We start from the raw sequence: 25431 nt of genomic DNA, 5'->3' as shown, positions 1-25431 counted from the left end.
ATACTGAGATTAAATTGCAGACAGGTGGACCCTATTTACTAATTATGTGACTTGCAAATGTGACTTGTGAATGCAATTGGTCGCACCAGATCTTTGTTAGGGGTTTCACAGTAAAGGGGGTGAATACATATGCACTCAACACTTTTCAGATTTTTATTTGTAAATAATTGTGAAATCCATGTAATATTTCCCCCCACTTCCAAATGATGCACTATTTTGTGTTGGTCCATTACATAAACTCACGATGAAATAAATTTTAATCTGTGGTTATACCATGACAAAATGTAGAAAAGTCCAAAGGGGGTGAATACTTATGCAAGGCACTGTATCTACAGAATCTATACTGAATCCTGCCAGCCTGCTGAAGACAGTAAAACCATTATGGATGGCCGCACAACACAGGTCACTGGTCTTTGTAGGATTTCACCTGGTGCTGCTGAAGATGAAACTGACAGACTGTCTGCTCCTGTACACACCTGTAGGTTTTGTGATCTGATCACAAGTGGAGAGCTCTGAGTGTGTTCACACGTGGCATTAAGATATGGCCCCACATGTGTATCTTAATCCTTCACATGTGGCCCAGGACGGATTTGCGTTTGCATTGCTAAAAGAATGTGGACACACGGCCCAGACCACCTCCAAGTGCGGTCTGGCATGATTGGATTGCTATCCGATCTGATTCACTACTGTACTTAGAGTTGTTCACTTGTGATCGGATCACAAACAACACATTTTAATACCAAATGTGTACGGGGCGTGTTTGTGTGGAAGAGAGAGAGGGAAACTGAGAAACTGTCAAACAGCAGGAAACCAGCGAGAGGAATCAGTCACCAGTGGATCTGTTATATGAACACACAAGGATCCTGGTGATACAACGTTGTTCAATCGTGCAATAAACATCGGTGTTGTAATCTCCAACATGCCGACTATTCTAAACAACAACAAAAAGAAACAAGGTTAAATTTGTAGAAAAATTACTTTAATCTCCTTAATTTACTATGGACAATAGAAAATGCAACTGCAAAAAAAGAAGAAAACAAAAGCTGATCGTCTGTACATTGGCTTTGCGTCATAACAAATGCAACATTTTTGCCCAAATGACATAATTCCAAACAACCTATGTTGTGCCTGTTCATCAGAAAAATATATACACAATCTAACTACACTATTTACAGCAGGAACTAAATGATAGGATTGGCTGCAGGAAACATGATGCGGACATGTTCAGTCAAACAGCTCCAGAGCAGCGTCCTCACAGACGATCTTTACAAACACGTGTGATGCTGCTTTGTAACTGAAACAGACATTTAATGACAAACTGCAATTGATATTTCACTTCAACACGAAATATGTACAGTATAAATAAGTTAAAAAAAAACTCTTGTAAACCAGTGAAAAAAGGATTTCTACGCTGTGTGCCGTCACACAGATGCTTCACAAGCAATGGCAGCAGGGCAGTTGTTGGCAGCTCCGTGTTCATAACTGGGAGCAGAACAATAATACACACTCGTCTCTGGGGAACTTCCTTCTCGCAGAACTCATGTTTCCTCTCTTTTGAACAGAGGCAGCATTTGAGGGACTGGAGGAGAATACTTTGGGATGCCTGTGTTTATTGAGCTGGAACCTCTCCGGAGGTTGTCATATTGATGGAAATCAGAGAGTAGAAAAACAGATGAATGTCATTAAGCCAATCAGAGGGAACCAGACTCTCTTTAGTTCTCTGCTAATTTGGACTAACAGCAGGGGGCTGCTGCCGCCACGGTGAAAGCCCTTGATTCACAGTGGAGCAAATCTAAAATGTCTTAAATATCTCCTTCCAACCGAATAACCCTTTTGAGAGGAGGAATATGTTCGACATATTCATTCAGTTGTAAAAATCAAGACGCTGCTCAGTGCTTTTTGACCCTTAGGACTCGTGGTTCGTGTTTAGGAAAAGACATTTTGCCAGTCTCCTGATGATTCAGGAACAACCTCCAGGTCAAGTTCCGACGTTACTTCAACTTGAGGTGCTGTTTCGTCTTGGCTCAGGGACACTTCTTGGATCTGACCTGGAAGCAGAAAAGAGGGGGGCAAATGAAGAATAAACTTTGCATCAGTCTCAGGCTGTGAAAAGTATCCCTCCTGAGCTGGGTAATAATGGAGCTTTGTGAACCAGAAGACAAAGCCATTAACAGGCATTGCAGAGCAGCACCAGCAGCTCAGATCCTGTATTCAATTTGCCAGCGGCTGACATGCAAATGAGACCATCCTTCAAAAAAACAATCTCTGCTCACTCCTCCAACATTTGTTTTAATATCTCACCCCCCCCCCCCCCCCCAATTTGCTCTTTCTTCAGAGACCATGTCAATTATACAAACGACATAATAAGAGCTGACAGGTGTGAAATATGCTCATTGTGAATACGGCATGAGTCATGTGTCACAGTACATTCAGCCGGAAATAACTTCAGCACTGAATAACAAGCGAGTCACTTCGGTGCAGAGCTTCAGTCTCCTGCTGGAGGCCACACGAGGAATTGAGTCTTACAGTGGGAGTCATTTAATTATTCCCCTCTATTTTCACTCTATATCTCAAACACTTCAAACAGATATTCATTAAGTTGCAGGCGTATGAGTGTGTGAATCCTCTGGTGTTTGTCACAAGCAGAGGCACTGCACCAGAGTCCGTCTCTATGGAATGGACGAACAGCATGACTTGTCAAAGACTGTAAATAACCACTCGCACATGAAACTGAGGAGAGAATATCCCGAAAAGCAGAGGACCAGAGGAAGCCTTGTGTGATTTCTACCATCTCAGTCATTAGCAATTATTGTTCTATTAAAATATATATCTGCAAGAGGTTTATGAATAACACAAAAGAAATACGAATAGATTAAATGTTGAAATATTGGAATGGCGTCAGCAGAGACAAGACTTCCATAACAAAGACAAACTTCAGTTCTCCTTCAGAAACCTCTCTCTTACTGTTTTCAGACGAGAAAAATGATATTTTCCTGCTATAGTCTAACATAGCTGGGATGGTGACTGTGTGACCCTGTAACCTTTTCAAAGTCGTACTTAAAAACTGGGCAACTTTCCAGATGTTTAACAATACTTCACACATCTCCAAATATTTGACCTGACCTGGAAATATAGGCTTTACTTTCTACAGCTCTTGCAGGATGTGCACAATGAGGCAGCACCTTAAAAGAAGCTACCATCTTGCTCTATGCCTGGCGACACTACAGAAGGCATCACTTCAGACATGACTGTTTTAAAAAATCTGACACCCAGTCAGTGTGAGGAATAATCAAGTCCAAGAAAGTTATGGAAACTTTCGTGGAGTTGATTTTTCGAGTTGAATAAGAAGAACAGATCGCTCAGCATAGTTCTCCTCCTCAGGCCAACTTCAATAGGTGCCTGCCAGGCTGCGAGGTGGGTTGAGTGAGTGATTTGAAAAACAGTGAGGGTGTGTGTCTGTCCCACTTTTGTTCAAGGTTAACGAAAGGTGAGCTACAGCCTGAAACCTGGACCAAGACTGACAGAAAGATTTGACGACATCAGGACAAGTGTCTGCTGATATCAAAGATATTCAAACGAACAAAGATGACAGATCTGTCATTGCAGTTTTCTGGCTCTACAGTACTGTGTGTGTTTATGTGTGTGTGTGTGTGTGTGTGTGTGTGCATACGGATTAGAAGTAAGTGTGAGGGTGACTGAGTTCTGCCATTGTCCGTCACGTTCTCAAAAGAAGAAGAACAGAGTTTGAGAGACGGTTGATGTTCGAGCAGGGGAAGGCCGACACCGTCAGTCGCAGCCTCAGTGCTCAAGGACACCATCTAATTACCTGTGACTTACAAAAACTGAGTCACCACAGTCTGTTTATGTAGGAAATAGATACAAGTAGTTATGTGGACTGTGTGTGATGGCCAAGTGACACAAAGACATGTACACATGCACACCTCAAGCTGGAAAATGGGACCAGGGTTCAAACTGTTGTATTAGGGGTCGATTAATATAGTATGAAACAATGAAAACTGATGACAATGAGGTCTTTAAGGTAATTTTGTTAGTATTGAGATTAATGTTACCAGTTATTTTTAGACACCTTAATTTTAACTGTAACGGTAACATTGCTGCTGTTTTTTGCTTTCTAGATTACAAGTTAGCTGTTTCTCCTTGTATGTGAAGCAAAGCTACAAATTTTCCGGTTATGTAAAATGTTATTGTTAAACTAATCTTTCAGGATGGCTCCTGGAGGATGGCAAATACAGTTTGAGGCCCCAGGGACTTCATTATCAAATTTGTTTCTATCCTGATACACTGGTAATTACTGTTCCTCAAAGAAAGTGAGATAAGAAGAAATAGAGAGAATAGAGAGATGATAAATGTCCCACATTTGCCCAACGGCACAAACAGCCTGCACGTGCGTATGTGTGTGTGTGTGAGAGGCCATCCAGCTGCTCACCGTATCCGTGGGATCTCTTCATGTGGTGTTTCATGTTGCTCTTCTGTGTGAACCTGATGCTGCACATCTCACACTTGAAGGGCTTCTTTCCAGTGTGTTTGACCATGTGGACCTGCAGAGCACTCTTCTGGTTGAAGGCCTTGTCGCACTGGCTACATTTGAAGGGGCGCTCGCCTGCACAAACACATGGACAAATGCAGCATTTAGCTATTTTTCATCATCTTAAAACCACTGTCAGAGCAATGGATATTTGGTATGGTACATCGACCTGACTATTGCAAATTAACGGCTCCATGATTGAGATTATTAGACACTATTTAATGTGACGGAAGAGAAGGCTGAAAGCTCTTACTTTCTCTTCAAATTAGGCAAAACTGCAAATATTGATAATTTTTTATCATAACCTAATCTGTTGATTCATTGTATCTGACCCACCTGGTCTATTTCATTTCTAACTTCTCAGATGTGATTTCTCAAAAGGTATTGAACCCGAAAAATTTAAATATACAGTGGGGTCCAAAATTTGCATTTCGGGAAAGCATGTTCAGACTTTTTGTCTTAAATACAAGATAAAATGATTGGCTGCAGATAATTGACTAATATCTGAAATCAATAATTGGTGACAGTCTAAACTATCATGGAATATTAAAGCTGCTTTCAGACAACTGAAGTCTGGGTCAGCAAATCAGCACTCTGACTCCTCACGAATAAAAACCTTAGTTAGATGTTGTATCAGAGGCATTCAATGTTATTTATCTTTTCTGGTTTTATTTATGTTAAAGTTATGTTAAAAAAGCAATGTCAGTAATACTTCATTCAATCAGCTGCTAGAATCTTCAATTAATATCCTCAGTATATAAGGAGCATTTCTTAACATCTATATGCTTGTCAGTGTCTTTTTGAGACAAAAGAACAGAATAGCAGGGAAAGTTTTAACTTTTGCTCTTTTGATAGGTTGAGATGTTCTGATATAAAAATGTAAAAAATTCACAAAATAGGAAACATCTGCCAGCTAAATCCCTTGAGGGACCTTTTGAGTGCTTGCCGAGCCCTTTCATTCAAGGCACATTCTTTAAGCTGAAGATGGGGACACTAGTGAACAGCAGTTAGACTACAAAAATGTAAGATTAGACACAGAATGGGAGCTTTAACCCTGTAACTTTTTTTCAATGATGCTTAGAGACAAAAGGCAGAAAAATAGACTCCACAAGGTTATGAGACGAACCAATCGTAATCTTTCATAACGGTATTCAAATATGTCTATTCAAATGGTAATCTGCAGAGTGAATAGTTTTCTTCTTATGTGCATTCGGGGTTGATTATCATGCCTGGGTGCCTGGGCTTTCACATGGACGAGAGACATTCGAGGCATTTAGCTGCTAAGTCACTGCGTCTGTATAAATGTAAGAATTAGTGAGAGCGAAAGCTGACAGCTGTTAAATATCACATCCAGCTGGGAAGAATGCGGTTGTTCAGGACTGTGTCAGGACTCTTTATTGATCTGAACACGTTTATATGTTTTTACATGTCAATAATCGCTCTATGATGGAAGTTGTAGGAAGCCATTTCCCTGTGTAAAATTAGGAATTTAACAACATGGAAGCGGATAAAGTTCTACATGTTGTCACAGGCATGTTGCTGTGGAGCACAAGATGGGATTTCTGACATATGGTATAGAATAAATAAACCATGACACTGATAATATCTACCCATGATAAGACATACATTTGTGATGGTGGCAAATGTTTAACTTCCTCAAAACTCACAGATGTCTGATGAAAATAATCCTGTGAAAGTCTGTCCCGTTATATCTAAACCCCCCAACTTTTTATAATCAAATTTGACATTATAAAATAAAGTAATGAATAAATGAATACAAGAATAACTTGTTTAAAATGTTGTTACTTTTTTTTAAATATACGGAATGAATAAAATCATTATTGTAATAATAAAAAAACAATGACAAAACTGTAATTTAACATTAATGAATAAAGTTGAATTATTATTATAATTATTACATTCTTTCACAAATTGTGGGTTCATTTACCTTTACAATGTATTCATGATTATTTAATGATTACTATATTTAGGTTGACAGTTTTCAGGCTGCATAGGTTGTGGAAGAAAAGTATAAATAATGGCTTTTAATGTGAATCACACTGCTGTAATTATTGTTATGATGTCATCAAAAGTCATAATGAAAGTTGTCTTCTTACCTGTGTGTGTTCGGTTGTGTCTCTCCAGCTGGCTGCGCTTGGCGAAGGCCTTCACGCAGGAGGAGCAGTTGAAGACTCTGGGCTTCTGGGAGCTGGGTGAGGGGCCCGGCTGGTGCACCCGTTCATGTTCCTGAACACAGATCCAAACGTTTTATTTCACCGTTACAGCCGAGGACACGGGGTTCCTGCTCTAGCATGTGACTGGAGCTAAAGAAGTTTGTCCTTTTTTGGCTTTAGGAAGAACTGACCGTTGAAAAAGCAATAAGAGCGATTCTGGATGTAACTGCATCAAGAAAGGGTAGAGGGTGTTTAGGGTCATGTTGGTGGTAGTGTTTGTTACAGTCCCTTGGGTACGTTTGGGAATAAAAACACGAGAGCTGAGTAAATATGCAACAAACTGAAAAATACTTGCTGCTGTCCTGTCTTCTGTATTTACCTTAATCCCGATGTTTGCCCTAAGCACTGCCTTTTCCCCAAAAATGTTTCCCCAATTTTATTTTATAAATAATTTTTCTTTTGGAAAATTCTACAACCTTTGAAAATGTCCAACCCTACATTGAGGTTAATTAATGCACGTTCTGATTGTCTGTGTATGCATGTGTTGCAGATTAATGACCAGGTAACTTCGAACGGGAATGGAGGCTAGAGGCCAAAGTGGACCGATACACCAGGTCCCCTTTAATCTCTCTGGATCATGTGATGTGAAATGCTCGGCTCTTCCCTATGAGAGGCTACCAATGCTCTCTAGCACATGTAGCACTGCCCGTCGAGCAGAGACTGATGCAATTCATTATTTTTCTGTGTTCTAATTATAAAGCCATGGTTTAGGTTTACTGGCTATAATTAAAATTGCAAATTTATTATCCACAGGCAAATAAAATGAAAAAAATAAAAGCGATACCAATTTGTCTCTCTCGCCGCTGGGCCTTTAAAAAAATCTAAAATCAACATCCGACATCTCATTGTAGACTAATGAGCAGCCTGGGGACCCGGAGAGCATGAAGATTGGTCACTCTCACTGTGACATGTACCTTATCTTTGTGTCAAGAGAGACAATTACTGCTCAGCATATTGAGGCACGTGGATCAAAGTACAAGCCTCTGGCACAGGGGCAATTTCTTAGAAACATGATTTGTTGGAAAACGAATGGAGCCATGTCCTCCCCGTCCTCCTTTATCCTCCTGATCTGAGGAAGTCGACATTTATGTGCTCGGATGTTTCAATGACAAGTAGAGAATGGCGAGAATAGAGAAGGACACATGCTCTCTCCGTAATTGGGCTGCAAAACACTCCTAAGTTGAAGTGTTTTGTTTTTTCGTGGAGAGTGACAGTTTACAAGAGTCTATGTAAAATCAATTTGATAAAATTCCTTATTTTTGCCTCATACAAAGAGACAACACTTTCCTCGCTGACCCCTAAATCTATTGTGTTTTCAGCCTGAGGAGGAGGGGGGGGGGGGGGGGCACAGATGACAAAAAATAAGATATGCGTTTCTTTCATGAATGCTATTCATCATATGAATATCAATTCTGTTACAATGGCCACTTTGCCTATAGAGAGGAAGCAGTGCAAAATGCCTGTCATCCGACTCTTACCTTCAGGTGTGTGGCTCGCTTGAAAGCCTTGTTGCAGAGACTGCAGACATGGCAGCGGTCCTTGCCATGAGCTTGCCTGCAATGGCGTCGCAGTGAGTTTGCATTCTGGCACACCAGGTTACAGTAGTAACACTGGTTCCGGTTTTCACCCTCCATCTGTGTGTCCTTCTCTCCCTTATCTCCATCGTCAGGAATCTAAAACACACAGAAATTGATAACTTAAGATTCATACACATACATAACTGTAGTGTTTTCAGTCTGGTCTTGTGTCAAAAACTTAAAACTGTCTGAAACTCAGGGTGCATATTTCCACAGAAGTTTATTTCAACTCGTGACTTTATATCCTTTATAAAAGCACCAAATATCCATACACACAAGTGTAAGTTAAATTCCTAGTGTCCGTGTCCACCAGTCAGATAGGGTCCGCTATGGAACTCTCAGCAGACACAGAGTGCAGAAAGTTTGGTCAAACCTTGAGAAACCACTTCCCCTCAAAATAGCTTGAGTTGCCATTTTCTCATTTCACTTTGTTTGGCATCTCCCCCTTGAGTCAAACACACTCACGTTGTACCCGTTGTCTGACGCTCCGTTTGCAGATTGTGAATGGTGGCTGACCAGTATGACCTGCTGGCCTGAGCCGTCTGACTGCCCCGACAGACCAGAGTCATTCAGCACCGCAGGAAATGTCTGACTCTGAGGAGCAGAAGGATAAAAACATCAGTCAAACAACATTGTGTTACCTTTGATCTTCACACACTGATAATTACGTCACTTGAACTGCTTTGCAGTCAACTCATTTTTGGCCAATTTGGAAATTAAGTCTGTTCACAACTATTTTTTACCTGTGTGTTGAGATTGAGCGTGACGCCATCCAGCATGCCCTGTGCATCAGCGAGGGTAAGTGTCACACTGCCATCACTGGCGTCGCCTCCTGGTGACATCACTAGGCTCTGGGACACAGCTGTGTGTGACAGGGTGGTGCTCGGTGTCAGGCTGTTTCCTGAAAAGTTGAAGATAGACACTGTGTGTTAGACCCACTGAGCTTTTTACTGCAGTGACTCGTTTTCAGCCAATAGCAGGAGTCCCTGGGGGAATTTGCATTGTGGACAATGCTGTATTCTTACTATATTCAAGTGGGAAGTTGAATTGATGCAGGATAATAAAGGGGTTGGAGCAGGTATTGTCATGATGACCACAGCATGTTTACCTGTGTTCACTGATCTCACTGTAACCAACTGGGTGCTTAAAAATAGTAGTGACCAAATGAGGGGAGGAACTTCCATTACGTTACTGGTGATTAACCAGTAATTAGAAGTTTAATAAATATGGGCCCCATACAATATGTCTGTCAAAGCATCAGGCTGAACTGTATTTGCATTGAGAGAGACAAGAATGTGACACTGAACAGCAAACATAATATAGAAAACTATAAAAAAGCTAACTGAAACAGGGGGGTCGGTTTATTAGTAACCGCGAATTTCTGAGAGGCTTTTCAAATCTATTCTATCTTATGGAGACATAATTTAAAAAAGGCAAGGAGGTACTTTTCATTGATATGTATATTCATGCAAAAGTTATTCAAGCAGTCGCAAAGAAGGTGATACTGCATGGCTGGCAGTAAGGCAACAAATTGAGTTGACTTTTTGCTGTTTGGATCTTACAGTGACATGACTTCAACTTAATTGTGTTATAGATGAGAGGAACGCAGAGTGAGCATTGATTTTTTTTAAAGGAACTAAAATTGCACAATTATCAGCTTTTCCGCTGCACAACAAAACAGTTGCTTTCGGGACTGAGGCTGATTTGAATTCACTGTATGAATTTTAAGAAAGATACTATTTTTGCCCACACATTTGTATACCAGTCCTCACCTGCCATTCCAGTGCTGGCGGGGCTCTGAGGTAGGAGGTGGTCATTGCTGATGGTCAAGGTTGCACTTGTGGTCTGGCCACTGAGCGGTGATGCCAGTCTGATGCTGCCATTGAGGTTGCTATGCTGGGGGAGCAGATCCTGACCTGCAGGAATGTGGCAAAAAGGCCTTTTGAATCCAGAATCCAAGAAAACTAGCTATTGTTTTATTTTTATTTCATTAGGAGAGGATAGGGCATAGAATACTGTGGTCAACATGAGGAATAACAATGATGTTCTTTACATCTTCTAGGAATGCTTCCTAAATTTGGACCAACTTGAAGACTGAAAGTGACTTCAGACATTTAGCCTGGAACGCATGCACTGAGAACTATTCACTTCTTTGACACATTCTGTTATTTACAAGAACAAAACAGTAATCAAAATGTCATCGTGCAGAGACAGAAAATACATAACAGGGTTATAAATAAGAAGTTTAAAATAAAAGTTTATAAATACATATGATACTTTTGCTATTTACTTTGTTTACTAAGGGTTTTAATCAGAATACGATGAAGACTATATATCAGATTTTTGAATGAAAGAATAGTAAAAGCCAGAGGAAAAACTCTGCTGATATATACATTTTAATAGGCTTGTGAAGAAGAAGAATGGCTCAAAATCCTCTTAGACTGAGGCTTTTATTCTTGATTTGTGAAGCAGCTTCGAAGTAAAAAAAATTTGGGTTGTTATTGGGTTTGTTATTTCTCTCCTGGCAAACGAGTTCAACTGGGCGAGGAAATCAATAAATGTTGTGCTGACCCTTGAGCATATTTTTGTTTCCTATTGATAGTCCGGTTTAATATTTATTAAAAGAGAGAGTAAATGTATACAGCCTTGTAATTGCATGTAAGTTTTTTAAAGATCATACTCATACCTGATATGGTTAGGGTAATCTCTTGAGGGTTTCCTACCCCGCTGCCAGAACCAGCAGCTGAGGCCTGGGCCTGTACCTGGGCTAAGGCTTGCGTAAAGCTGGAGTTGTTGATGGTCAGTGTGATCTCCTGACCGTTGCTGCCTCCGGCTACCAGCCCAGAGCTGGTTATTACATGGCTTAGGTCATGAGAACCTGCAAGAACCAAAGTAAATGATGCAGTTATTCAGTGTTTATGTGTCAGGTTACATTTTCCCCAAGCTAACGTACCTGAGGCATCCTGCTCAGAGAGGCCAGCCATCGTGACCTGAGCAGGTGTGATGGTGGAGGGCTGCAGGGCCAGGCTGGTCAGTGGGTGGATGATGACATTGGCCGACACAGAGGGGTCGTTGCTGGACATGAGCTGGCTGTTAGAGTGGGAAATTAGGCCATTATCGACACTCAGGGGATGAGAGAGGAGGCCGCCCTGTTGCAAGGTCTGCTGGAGGAGGGCATGGTCAATCTAGGAAGAGGAAGATATACGTTAGATGACAGAGGTAGGCCAAGGTTTCAAGGGAAATCTAAATTTCGTTCCACTTTTTGCACGATACTGCAGCTCTGCTGAATCTCATTCTGGTGCTCTGGGATTTCACTCGACTGCTCATTTTCATCCCTCACACTTTATATCACTCTTAGTCCAATTCAATATAAGGGATTATCACATTCTCAAGTTCTAGAAGTACAGTTCACATCAGGCCTAAAGGGAATGTACAAAGTACATATAATGTTGGCAAGGACTCAGTGAGCTGTGCTGTGAGCTAAAACAGCTCTGTTTATTTTAAGGCAACATTTGTTGTACAACAATTATCAGCGGATTACTTTGCTGTCTTCTCATAGAACTCTGCCTTGTGGACATAAATGATTTGAATATTCAGGGAGCTGAGCAGCTGCTCAGAGGAGCCTACGGCTGCTGATTGAAGGTTTGAGGAGGAGGGTTTGCATTGTGCTCCTTTCCCTTTACAATCTAAACTGAAGGAAACAAAAATAAGGCTCTAAAGTTGCATAAACATTTTAAAATGTTTCATTTTTAACTATGCATTTTGTAGATCAGTCCATCTTCTACTTAAAGGTTCAGTGTGTAGAATGTTGTGACATCTAGTTGTGAAGTTGCATGTTGCAGCTGAATACCGCTCACCTAGGGCTGGGCGATAAACGATATAGATAATTATCGTGAAATAACTTTTACGACATCATCGATTACTTACTATTTTAGAATATATGACTAGATGGTGAATATCCCAGGGGCTTATCAGTTTTTGTGTGAAGAGGGGCCGAGATGAGCGGGGACACACACACACAGAAATGACTTAAAGTGGTGTTTAAACTTCATTGTTCATTGGAGCGATTCCATTTATAAAGATCAGTTCTAATTTTGAGTGATTAGAAAACATCAAAGGAGCAGAGTCACCTAAGTGCAGTGGCGCTGATTCAAGATAAGATAAAACTTTATAGATCCACACACCAGGAAAACTCAGTTGTTACAACAGCAGGCAGGTCATAATGATGTAGACACGAAAATAAAGAAAAAGAAAAAGGCAATAGAAAAAATAGAGAAAAATTGCTGACTATGTACATTATATACACTTTTTCACTGTAGTGGTTTGTATGAAATGTTATAAGTAAAGTGCATTGGCAAAGGAGGATTGTAAAATCGTTTTTTTGCATAAGAAAATAACGTTTGTACATCAGGAGAATATAGGACATAAACACAAATGTGAAAACATGTATTTATATTTTCTGGTTATTTGATTTATATCATGATGATATATATTGATATCTGATATGAAAAAATATTATTTTCCATATTCCCTAGCTCTACCCTGACCTTGCTTTCCCCTTCCAAACATGAAAGAAATCCTGGGGTAACATTTTAATGGCGGCCTCAATAGAGAGGACCTGCTCCTGATGTAAATATAGAGTATTTAAATATAAAGGGCCCATTCTAGGTTAAAGAAAACAATTTAATCAATTAAGATGATTACAAACTAGTGAAAACATAACTATGATTAGTCTATATTCATTTCTGCCAATAGATTCCATTTACCTAAATCTTACACTGAACTCTTAATTCACTGTTCACTGTACCAGAAATATTCACTATACAAATGTATAAGAGTCAAAATATATAACCTACAGACAAAAGGCAGCATGAAATACATGTTTTATCTAGCATGTTTACCATGATCAAACATTATGGACAATTATGGAAAATGGTAATACTTTATATATGTAATATTAAGCGATAAATCACAGATACCATTATATAGGACCTATTACAGATAGTACGTGTCTCTATTATTGGCTCATGAACAGCATTTTAACGTGTTTACAAGGCTTTTGTGAAGTCACAATGACCTTGACCTTTGACTACCAAATCTCATCAGTTCTCTTGATCCAAGTGAATGTGTCAACCAAATTAGAAGAAATTCCCTCAAGATGTCGAGATTTTGGGTTCACAAGAATGGGATGGACGGACAATCCTAAAACACAACTCAAGGTGATTACAAAAACATGGATAATAACACAAGGCTCAGTAGGAAGTGTGTGTAACCTGTAGCGTGATGTTGTTGGTATCGATGCCAGAGATCTGTACGTTGGGGCACACCAGGTTAGTAGGTGTCAACTGAAGATGGATGCCATCCAGTGTGGTCAGACCCTCTGGGAGAGACACAGTCAGGTCTCCAGCAGCTGCAACACAAACACACACACATAATATCAATTTTTTTTTTTAACATGACTAATTAACCTTCCAGTTAGCCAAGTGTCACAAAGGAGTGCTTTTCTGCATCAATATTTGTTTACTTTTTATAATCAACAAATATTGAATGATCATCAATTCTTAACTCAATAAACTATTTATGACTTGGTAAGCAGGTTACAGCATGTAAAGATGATCTCCTTTAAAGTAAGAATATCCCAGAAGTACAGGTACTTCAAACGCTCATGAATAAGTTTCAAAAGGCTGAGTGACAACAAGGAGAATCTTGCCATGTTTTTAGTTTTTCCCCCTCTTACTGTGAACTGAAACCTCCAAAATGCACAAAGAGAGAGAGAGAGAGAGAGAGAGAGAGAGAGCGCGAGAGAGAGAGAGAGAGAGTCAGAGTATGACTCTCTATATTAGGCTGTATCTTAACACCCTTACATGGCACCATGCTGGATTGTTTATCTTTCAACACATTTATAATGCAATCTTATGCATTTGTAGCCATTTGTAGTGGGATGGAGCCACTGCAGCAATGTTCTGTTAATACAGGTAATCCAACAATCATCTGGCTCAAGGGTCATGTATGTCATATCAAGAGAACTCATAATTTAGATTTCAGAAAAAACTTCTTTCAATACTGAGGCTTAGTATATTTTCTGTCATCTTTTATATATTTATTGAGAACCAAACACTTTTATCAGCACACAAAGGGAAACCTTCGTCACTAGGCTGCTGAAGTGTGAAAACCTGTTACTGAGGCCTAAAGAGATACACACAAATGCAGCTGAGTGGAGTCAGACATCACAAGGGAATGAATGGAACCTCTTAAGTGGGCTTTTAGTACCACATTAAAGCAGGGATGTCCTGAAAACGATCAAAAGGCATTTGGTGATTGGAGGAAAGAGAGTACACGGAAGGTGGCCTGTGGCGATAAAGCATCTTCTCATCAGGTATGTGATGTAATTCATCTTATCCTGAGCTACAGCAATGATGGTGCCAATTGAATACCAAGAGACCAAAGGTCACTATAAATTAGGATTGCTGCAGAATTTCTGTTACACCCACAAACGTCATTGCATTAATCACTCCCCGACATTAGGAGTAGAAGCCAAATGATAATAAAAAATTTAAATTGGTGGGTACTCTATTTGACTCTTGGACACAATGAGTTAATATAACAATCTAATCACTGTAACAAACAGACTTGCTGCAAATGCAAATGTTCTCCCATTGCTCTTCCCCGATTTGGACATTCTCCAAAATGTCCGCAGTAACTGATTATTGACATTTGCGTTCTCACATATCGTCCCTCAGGATATTCTTCAGAAATTATCCAGAGGGATCAGTGCATATCTGAAAGCAGCTTCTGTTTCTTTGAGTATACATGTATCAACAGAGTCATAATCCCTACCTGACATAGAGGCCGGCAGGATGGCCTGTCCCACCAGCCCCGGCTGGAGCAGATTCTGGTCAAACTGCCCTGTCAGGACTTGGTTGGCAGGGAGGTAAATGCTGGGGTCAGAGTTGGTTGCTTGTAGAAGACCCACAGATTGTAGAGCCTCTGAAGCACCCGGCTGCTGCCCCTCACCCTGAGCCTGAGCTGTCTCTGGGTCCTGACAGTGACCGGCCTGACCAGCCAACAATGCGGACCGCTTGGACTTGCGGCTCTCGCTGTTTGGACGGAAGTGACACTGGATGTGGGTTTTGCGGTGTCCTGATGTTCTGAAGCGGAGTTCACAGAAGGGACATTTGAAGGGCTTGGAGCCCGTATGGAGGCGCATGTGCACTTTTAAGCTGCCCTTTGTAGAGAAGGAGGTGTTGCACATGTGACAGCTGAACAGTTTCTGACCTGCAAAGATAAGTAGGGGGCGTTAGGTTAGGTCAACTAAATATGAGCTCTATCACTCCAGACTTCAACTGATGTATGTCGCCTTGGTCAAAATTTAAGAAGTCCTCTCTTTTCTTTGTCTTTAGTAGGTTATTTAAGCAATGATGTAACTGTCCTGAATTTTGCCGAATTAAAATAAAAAAGTTTGCTCCTGAGAGTCTGCAATCAGGTGAGGAAACTTTAACTTTTTATTTAACTAAACTTGTTATTCTTCTAAAATACAAGGTTTAAAGTTTACATTTGAACTGATAATATATTATACTAATAACAGGTATATAATACCATATATAATGCTACAAACAAACACACACACACATATGTGTTTAGTTTAATATTTTATGAAATATCCTTATTTGTTTTCTTGCTGAGAGTCATATGCTTTACCAATAGAAACATGGGAAAACAGCAAACTATTTATATTTTCATTATTGTATCTGAACAAGGTGTAAAATGTTATTTAAACAGTGATGTTGAGCCAGGCTGTGTATCTTCCTGCAGTTTGACAGAAAATAGCTATTTAGACCTGGTATTACAGTTTTTCTCCATTGCTTTGGGTCATTTCACGAAACAGAAATGACATTCTCAAAACAACACGTGCAAACCTCCAAACCACTGGGCACTTGTTCACAACAGATTGGAATATCTCATTCCTTTAATCAAATTGCAATTGTATTAGCACATCCTTGCAATGACAAGTACAATTTCCAACAGTTTGCACAAATTTCAAATGATTTAGAACACCTTTGCAAACGGTTAGGTACAATTGCCTTCAGTTAGCCCAATTACCAATTGAATATATATTGCTGGTCAAAACTGACTGTCGCTTCTCAGTCAAGTGGTTGTTCTCTGCAGAACATGTTGGCATAATTTCATTGTTTACATCATCACCTGCACAATAGTTCACTCTACTGTCAAAATCGTACAGGCACATAATACCATGAAAAACATCATGGTATATACTGTAATAAGGATATCTTGGATCATTGGCTTAATTTTCAGGTGCAACTAGAGCTTTAGTAATCAAGGTTGAGTTTCACACATCTGATCACCAATCACACAGTAAGTTTACAGTTTTTCTCAATTGCTTTGGCTCATTTCACGAAACAGAAATGACATTCTCAGAGCTCTAAGTGCAATTGGCAAAATAGCCCATATGGTTCAGCACAACTACATAGATCACCTTCAAAAGGTCATATCTCACCATGCCAAATTTTAGTTTGGATGTGCTTATTGTTTGACAGTATATTGTGCTGTACACATTTTCTGTTACTGTAAGCATGATGTATGGTAATTACTGTAACAATTTCCATGGCAGTATGAGTTCAATAAACATATTTTATGTGAAACCTTGAATTAATCTTTTTTCTGTTTGATACACATAATATTCTGGAAGGAAAACATCTACTGTAACCATTCAGTGACCATTCAAGGACTGAGCCAAGATTGAAATGTGCACATGAGGGATATTTCTATGGTCCACTGCCATACTGACTAAACATCTAAACATGTTGACCTGTAGTGTTTAAACAATGCCAAAGGGACTTTTCATTTTGGGGGCACTGACTATTTGTATGAGAAAAGGATTTAGTTTTGACTGATGAGTGGTCTGTTTTGGGAGAGATATGACCTTTTGCAGGTGTGCTATGGAGTTTTGCTGAACCATCTATGTTGTTTTGAGAGATGAGCCACAGCAATCGAGAAGGAAATTTTCATTTTGGGGGCACTGACTATTTATATGAGAAAATGATTTGGTTTTGAAACTTGAGTTAACTGTTTTGGGTGAGATATGACCTTTTGAAGGTGATCTATGTAGTTGTGCTGAACCATATGGGCTATTTTGCCATTTGCACTTAGAGCTCTGAGAATGTCATTTCTGTTTCGTGAAATGATCCAAAGCAATGGAGAAAAACTGTAAAATCCGTCTGGAGAGATCCGATCACAAGTGGTCAGTGTTAAGTTCCTGTGTTCAAATGGGTCCTGAATGTGTCTCCTGTGACCACTCAGGGCTCCAGACTAACTTTTTCCACTAGTAGGACTGGTTTTAGGGGCACCAGCACAAAATGTAGGCGCACCACTTACAATGACATACAACGCAAAACATTTCAAATTTGTTCCCATCTTAACTTATAAATGTTATGGTAATACATATTACATTTACAATATAGCAAACACAAAAAAAACAAGTAAACAAGGACCTTCCTCTGACAGAAGGCCTCTCCTTCCCCTCCCTTTAGAGCACATGGCCCTGAGGACCACTAAGGGCTGGCACCTCTGAAGGCCTACCCTTGTATTTGGCCCTTTAGCTCTTTTGCCCTGACTGAAGCTCATCTATTCAGCCTTCTTGGCATCCATCTCCTCCAAGCGAGTTCCCTCAAGACTTATTCTAATCAGATCCTCAAATGTGTACACATGCAGGGATCCTCTGACATCAGATTGAATCATCCTCTGTGCTGAGAATCCTGTTATATCGTATTTGGAAATTGGCTATTATGCACTTTCACTTTAAGTACATACTGATTAGGGCATTGCCACTGATAACCCAAATTAATTTGATTACGATTCACAATGTTCCTTAAATTCTATGACCGATATGAACCCTGTTATAAAGTAAAACAATATCAACCTCAAAAACATTGAAGTAATGAATTGTTGTAATAAAACACTAACCTGTATGCGTCTTTACGTGACAGTCCAGAGTAGATTTCACTGTAAAACTCTTCCCGCATTCATCACACTTGTAAGGTCTTTCTCCTGTATGGATCCTGATGTGCCTGGACATTGAGGTAGATTAACACAAGCACATTTGAAAGAGCACATGGACAGATGGGAGATTATAGGTGGGGAGAAATACAGCAGTGATTACTAGTTATCCCCCATGAGCACACTATGATCTCCTGCCTTAAGCTCCCACTGCCTGTTGTGACATGAGCTTCCAATGCACTCTGACTCCAAGTATGAAAAGCTTATTGATAAATGTGCTTCACTTGTCAGTGTCTGGGAGAAGAAATGCCAACGCTCGGTTAAAAGTGAAACATCTGGAACTGGACATGTCCAATAGACATCCCCGGAGGGATTTAAAAGGCCCATTGCATTTTTACTTTTCATTAAGTGTGTCATATCTGTTTGGTTCAGACCAAAGTCCTTCTCTCCCACAGGATACACTGGTTCTGAAACATCTCATAAAGCATCCTTGAAACCATGCCCCACAATTGTTCCCCAATGTCAGAATATTTTCACACCCTTTGAAGTTATTTTCTGAATGTTATAAAGATAATCAAGAAGGTGGCCTTGTCCATTATTTCCTAACTTGTGCTGTCATTGCCATTTTTATCTTTAAGTGGGATGTCTGGCACATAACTGCCGCTGTTGATTGCATGGAGAGAGTGGGCGACCTGCTGACCTGCGACTGGATTTCCGTGGACGAGATTCATTAAAATAGACAAAGAATTGTAAAAACTCTTGCCACATGGGTGTGGGGGAAAACAAAGCTTGGTTTATGCAACAGAAAAATATGACCTGACCTCCAGCAATGTGCTGTGTTTGCCAATTGGGAGATGTTACCTCTGCCTGTTGCCAGCAAGAAAACAAAACAACTGAAGCGATCTACACACTTGGGTGAAGGTTGCAGTATAGGTTGGGGTAGAAATTGTGATATGGATCTGGATCGGTTTTCTGTGTTCCCGGGAGAGAGTTCATGGTTCTTGATGAAACATATTTAGGCAACTAACATCTACGGGTATATGCAATGCAGCTTGATTGAATTTAAGGGGACTGTTGGGCCTCTATTTGAAACTTGCAGTGTGTAGTGTCTGATGTCCATATCAAACTAACATGTTTCCATAACTGACACAGATGTTATTACCTGACAAGGTCACTGGGCTTTTTGAAGCTCTTGGGACAGTAAGCGCAACAGTTTGCAAACTTCGGTTCTGTCTCCAGCTCCACAGCCTTGTCTTTAATCTCGCTGATGCGATCCCTCTCAGCCGCTGACTGCGCGAGGATCCGCTCTGACACAGAAGCCTCCTCGCCGGGATCCTTCGCTAGCTCAGCCGCCTGCTCCTCCGTGAAAGTAACGATCTCCAAACCCCTCCTCTTTGACAGTCTCTGCTCGCTGTCCTCGTCTTCCTCATCTTCCTCAATGTCTTGACTATCCAGACCAATAACTGGGAGAATAGGAGTATATTATCAATACTTGTCTTATGCTCACATTTCATTATGGACAGCTAAATCCCATCCACATTGAGGTAAAAAAGGAGACAAAAATCGATCTGTTCAACTTTAAACAATTGCATGTACATTCTCCTGTTTACTGTCATTCTCATATTCCTTGTAATGTATCTTATATATTTTGAAACCTTCAAATTTGTTTCGACACACAGAGATGAATATAATGCTGCAATAATAAATTATAGTACATTAGATCAACATGTCAAAGGGAGGTATTTCTTTTTTGATCAGATTGGTTTTAGAGCATGAGATAGTGTTTCACAAGTGTAGCTGTATTTTGTAAGAGTGGAGATAAGAAATAAGCTATTGTCCTCGTCTTCCTCAATATCTTGACTATCAAGACCAATAACTGGTAGAATAGGAGTGTATTATCATTATTTGTCTTATGCTCACACTTAATGGTTAGCAGCTAAAGCCCTGTCCACACAGAATTTTTTTATCATGATGTAAAAAAGAAGACGAAAATTCATCCCTTCTATTTTGATCATTTGCATGTATATTCCCCTGTTTACTGTCATTCTCATGGTCCTAGAAAGCTTATATATCCTGCAGTTTCTTTAATTTCTTCCTACGTGTAGAGATGCAATCGGATTTTAATAACTCAGTTCGGAAAGAAAATGTGTCATGAAATCAAACATTAAAATGTTATATTGGCATCCTTACTCTGATCGTCCACAGAATGCTCCTTCTTCATATGCTTTTTACACAGCTGGCTGGTCCTGAAGCTGTCGTCGCACATGGAGCACCTGAAGGATTTGATGTGGATAATCATGTGGCGGTTCAGGCTGCCATTGGTGGTGAAAGAGGCATCGCAAACGTTACACTTAAAGGGCTTCACTCCTGTTGGGGAGAGATGAGAGCAGCAGGTCTCAGGTAGTTATATTGAAAAAACTAAAAAAAACATTTTAGGGAATTTTATTATGGAACTGCGTGACTGATCATGACCTGGAGGTTTTTCCCAGGCACAATGTGTACCTTTTTCCCACTTGTTGCACATCACACAGGAATGGATGTTTATGAATACATTTTGCAAATTTTATTCAAAACCATTCAAGTTGTAATTGTGATGTGAATGAAATGCAGTGCCAAGGTTTGGGGGATAATTTCACTTGATTTAAAAAAATATATATTTTCCAATTTAAACAAACAAATCTAGTTAAAAGCGTCCATTCACTTCTAATTAATTTCAGTAGAAATGATTAGATTTATTATAGCGAGCTCACCTGTATGTGTGTTGAGGTGGGACTTCAGCACTCCGGCTGACACAAAGGCTCGTCCACAGAGGTGGCATCTGTATGGTTTCTCCCCAGTGTGGGAGCGCACATGCTGCTTCAGATGGCTGGACTTTTTGAAGCCTTTATTACACCAATTGCACCTGAAGATGGAGAAAGTGGTATATTCATAATGGGGAAAAGAGACGTTACATTACATTACATTTAATTTAGCTGAGTTACTATTAGTGCATTCAAACATGAGGGTACAAAGCCAGAACAAAAAGAATCATGAAAGTACTATTTCTTCAAGAAAGCCAAACTACAAAGTGCTATAAGTAAGTGCCATTTAAGTGCTATGAAATTGTTAGTTTAAAATTTAATTCAGGTTATAGTCAGAAGAGGTGTGTTTTTAGTTTGCGGCGGAAGATGTGTAGACTTTCTGCTGTCCTGATGTCAATGGGGAGCTCATTCCACCATTTAGAGCCAGGACAGCAAACAGTCGTGATTAATATGACATTAATTAATATGTGTGTATGTGTTTCCTTCATATAATGCAAATAAAACAAGATTAGGTAGCAGCTTCTGAACTAGGAGTCATGCAGATTCTTTTTTCAATCTGATATTCAAGAGAATGCTAAATATTCACAACAAACATGACTCATCATAAGCAATAGTAAAAACCCCAGTGAAGTAACTTAATGCCACTTCCTCTGCATCATTCTGACAGCCAAGTGTCCACTGTCCCCACAGCAGCTGGCAGGGAAAGCAAAGTTTGGTTTGTGTATTTGCTGCGTGGGCAGGTTCTGTGCCGCCATCTGTTAATTATGTTGGGTGATAATCTGAAGCAGAGGATTTACAATAGGGAGGGAAAAGTAAAATTTTAAATCGTTAAATACATTTTTGATTTATGGGGGCTTTTATGCCGCACTGTGGACAACTGACTCGTAGTTATAACTAGAATGGAACTCAGTAGAGTGTGTGCCCCCACCAAGACCCAACAGTTCAGTCAAATTCAATCAAGCCTCATAGCTAAGGCCAAATTCTGTTATCTCAGCTACACGTTGGTGTTAAATACAGGTTTCTAGTCCTCTTTATTTCTGTTTAGCAACTGAAAAAACCCTTAACCCTTATGAAAACACAAATTTGCTAGATCAACACAAAGGTAAATCCAGCCCCTAAATATGACAGATATTGTTCATCAAGATCCGTAAATTACTCCTAGGGAAATTCTGATCTGTGCAAAAATGTAATTGGTTCTTCCTTAGCCCTTGTCCCATCCGTTCACCAACTTCTATGGGAATCTGGATTTGCATAATCCTGCTGACAAACAAAGCAGCCAACAAAGAAACAAACCAATGGATGGGCCAAAACATGACCTCCTTGCTAGAGGTAATAATACCATAGCTAGTTGTATGAGATTGTTTTCATTAACTGCAGCTCAGTCCTTACACAGTGATGCCTGGGTTGATTGATTAAAGGGATAGTTTACCCAAAATGGAAAATTCAGTTGCAGCTAAATACAATCAAATTAAGTAAATGATGACCACTTATTCAAATGTAATAAAACAATTGAATAAAAAAAGCTCCTGTGGTGTCATCCACGTGTCCGTAAGCCCCGACATTCTAATTTGCATAGAAAACGTGTCATTTACAATAAATATCGGAGGATCTTAAGGCTAAAAACATGGCGCAAATTAAGCCGTTTTGAGTCAAATTTGAATGTCGGGGTTTTATGACACTTGGATGACCTCACAGGGGCAGTATTGAGGCATTGTTTTTTTCTGTTCTTTTTTTTTTTTACATCTAAAATTTGTATTGGATTTGGCTGCAGCGCTGTTTACCCCTGAAACTAACACTTCACTAACCCCTCCATTGGAATAGAGGTGAGTAGATAATGAGCTTTCATTTTTGGCCGAGCTATCACTTTAAGCTGCTGCCCTAAAAAAAACATCATCCGTATCTCACAACTTAGAATGTGAATGTCCACATATAGGTTTATTTGGTTTATCCACTGAAAGTTTATTGAACAGTTTCTGCACATCAATGTTTAGCACCAGTGTAATCAAGCCTTAATGGTGGATCACAAAGTACTAAGAGTGCAGATTCCCATTGTTTGATGGCACAAACATTAACAATTTTGCCTGAAATGCAAGCACTTAGGTGAAAAACAGGTTTTGCTTCATTGCATGGTTAATGCCAAGACTATAGTGGAGTGCAGCTGTGTCAGCATCCAGCAGAGAGCTGGCTGCATGGGGGGAGAGGATTGAAAAGGCAATGGACAGAGTGCAAACAACATCAAGAAGGGTAAAAAAAAAATGAATGAACCATTCAAATGCAGGATTTGACTACTGAAAAATGATTAAGGATCACACTTCACTAATTCTGTTCTGACAGAGCGTTCAGAGGGTCCATGGACAAGACAGGCAGTGAAGGCATTGAGAAGGAATCCCTATTAAAACTGCTGCTTTTACAAAGGGTTGGAATTTAAAAGGTGAAGAGATGAGCGTAGTTTATGAAGCCACTCGTACCGGCACGGACTCACACACACATGCACGCACGCGCAGACATAATAGCACAAGAGTAAACCTGTAGGCTCTTTTGGTGTTGTCTTCACTGTTGTCCTGGTAGTCCTGTGTCTCTGTCAGCTGAAGCTCACTCTCACTGCTCTGCTGAAGAAGCTCATTCGTCTGGATAACCAAAGACAAAGCAACAGGACCTTAATGCATAATTTCACAAGCAAATTAGTCACCAGATGGAATAGTTCGTTCAGAAAACAATTGCCATTTTTGTCATGTATAATGATGCTGTAAGTATAAATGGAACATAGGGAAACAGCAAGCGTGGCTCTCCAGAAAAATTACAACTACCAGTACCTTTCAAGAAGTTGTGTATTTAACTAAGTGTTGTCTAAAAAAACCTTTCCCTTGATAATAACGTGCTGTCAAAAGAATTGAGTCAATGAAGGGACAGAGCACAATGGATGAGTGTAGATGCAAAGAAGTACATGGATGGGGTTGATTGCAAAGCAGGTTTGTAAATTGAGAGGAAAGGGAAAAAGAAGCAATGTCTTACCAATGTTGACAAAAAATGTAAAAAAGGACAATTTGTGGCTTTACATGAAGTTACATGCCATATGTACCTATTGACAGGAAATAATAACCAGTTTGTCAACTGTTCCATGTGGTTTGATGTATGTTGGAACATTTGATTCAAATGTCTATGCTAGGCCAGGTTAACAGCTTCCTGCCTCTGCTCCACTTTTCACACAAGGACTTGAAATTGGTATCCAGCTTTTTATAAAACTGACCAGAAAAAAAACAAAAAAACATTATTCCCTAAAAATGTCTAACATACTGTTGAGTTTAATATATCTGTTTAATATAATAAAGCTATATTATAAACCGCTAATTATAAACTGTAATGATTAATAGAGATGAAAAAATTTGAACAATGATGCTTTCCTGTATCACACATAATCATTGATTAACAGTCCATTAATTAAGCCAATCTTTGCTTTAATTTAAAAAATGAATTATACAGTGCCTTGCATAAGTATTCACCCCCTTTGGACTTTTCTACATTTTGTCATGTTATAACCACAGATTGAAATTTATTTCATCGTGAGTCTGCAATTTAATCTCAGTATAAATACACCTGTTCTGTGACGGACTCAGAGTTTGTTGGAGATCATTACTGAACAAACAGCATCATGAAGACCAAGGAGCTCACCAAACAGGTCAGGGATAAAGTTGTGGAGAAATATGAAGCAGGGTTAGGTTATAAAAAAATATCCAGAGCTTTGAACATCTCTCTGAGCACCATAAAATCCATCATAAGAAAATGGAAAGAATATGGCACAACCGCAAACCTACCAAGAGGAGGCCGTCCACCCAAACTGAAGAGTCGGACAAGGAGAAAATTAATCAGAGAAGCAACCAGGAGGCCCATGGTTACTCTGGAGGAGTTGCAGAGATCCACAGCTGAGGTGGGAGAATCTGTCCACAGGACAACTATTAGTCGTCTACTCCACAAATCTGGCCTTTATGGAAGAGTGGCAAGAAGAAAGCCATTGTTGAAAGGGATCCATAAAAAATCCCGTTTGGAGTTTGCCAGAAGCCATGTGGGAGACACAGCAAACATGTGGAAGAAGGTGCTCTGGTCAGATGAGACCAAAATTGAACTTTTTGGCCTCAATGCAAAACGCTATGTGTGGCGAAAACCCAACACTGCCCATCACCCTGAGCACACCATCCCAACAGTGAAACATGGTGGTGGTAGCATCATGCTGTGGGGATGCTTCTCTTCAGCAGGTACAGGGA

General features: G+C 39.9%; 1 protein-coding gene across 1 annotated transcript in view; it reads right to left on the bottom strand.

The window, feature by feature from the left end:
* Positions 1–957: 957 nt before the first annotated feature.
* Positions 958–25431, bottom strand: part of LOC128449792 (zinc finger protein 236) — a 56865-nt gene continuing 32391 nt past the window's right edge. Inside the window, exons 17-32 of the mRNA XM_053433096.1 lie at positions 23699–23799; positions 21122–21273; positions 20562–20738; positions 19534–19834; positions 18339–18442; positions 15195–15632; positions 13631–13767; positions 11311–11542; positions 11044–11235; positions 10130–10273; positions 9101–9258; positions 8823–8951; positions 8259–8453; positions 6664–6793; positions 4448–4621; positions 958–2048 (exon numbers count right to left, since the gene is read on the bottom strand). Coding sequence (XP_053289071.1) covers positions 1927–2048; positions 4448–4621; positions 6664–6793; positions 8259–8453; positions 8823–8951; positions 9101–9258; positions 10130–10273; positions 11044–11235; positions 11311–11542; positions 13631–13767; positions 15195–15632; positions 18339–18442; positions 19534–19834; positions 20562–20738; positions 21122–21273; positions 23699–23799 — 2886 coding nt within the window. The 3' untranslated portion in view covers positions 958–1926. The remainder of the gene's footprint in view (positions 2049–4447; positions 4622–6663; positions 6794–8258; positions 8454–8822; positions 8952–9100; positions 9259–10129; positions 10274–11043; positions 11236–11310; positions 11543–13630; positions 13768–15194; positions 15633–18338; positions 18443–19533; positions 19835–20561; positions 20739–21121; positions 21274–23698; positions 23800–25431) is intronic.

Source organism: Pleuronectes platessa, chromosome 10, assembly GCF_947347685.1.
Source record: "Pleuronectes platessa chromosome 10, fPlePla1.1, whole genome shotgun sequence".
In the NCBI taxonomy this organism is placed as follows: Eukaryota; Metazoa; Chordata; class Actinopteri; order Pleuronectiformes; family Pleuronectidae; genus Pleuronectes; species Pleuronectes platessa.
The sequence above is the reverse complement of the archived record's forward strand: the minus strand, read 5'-3'. Positions and strand labels throughout refer to the sequence as shown.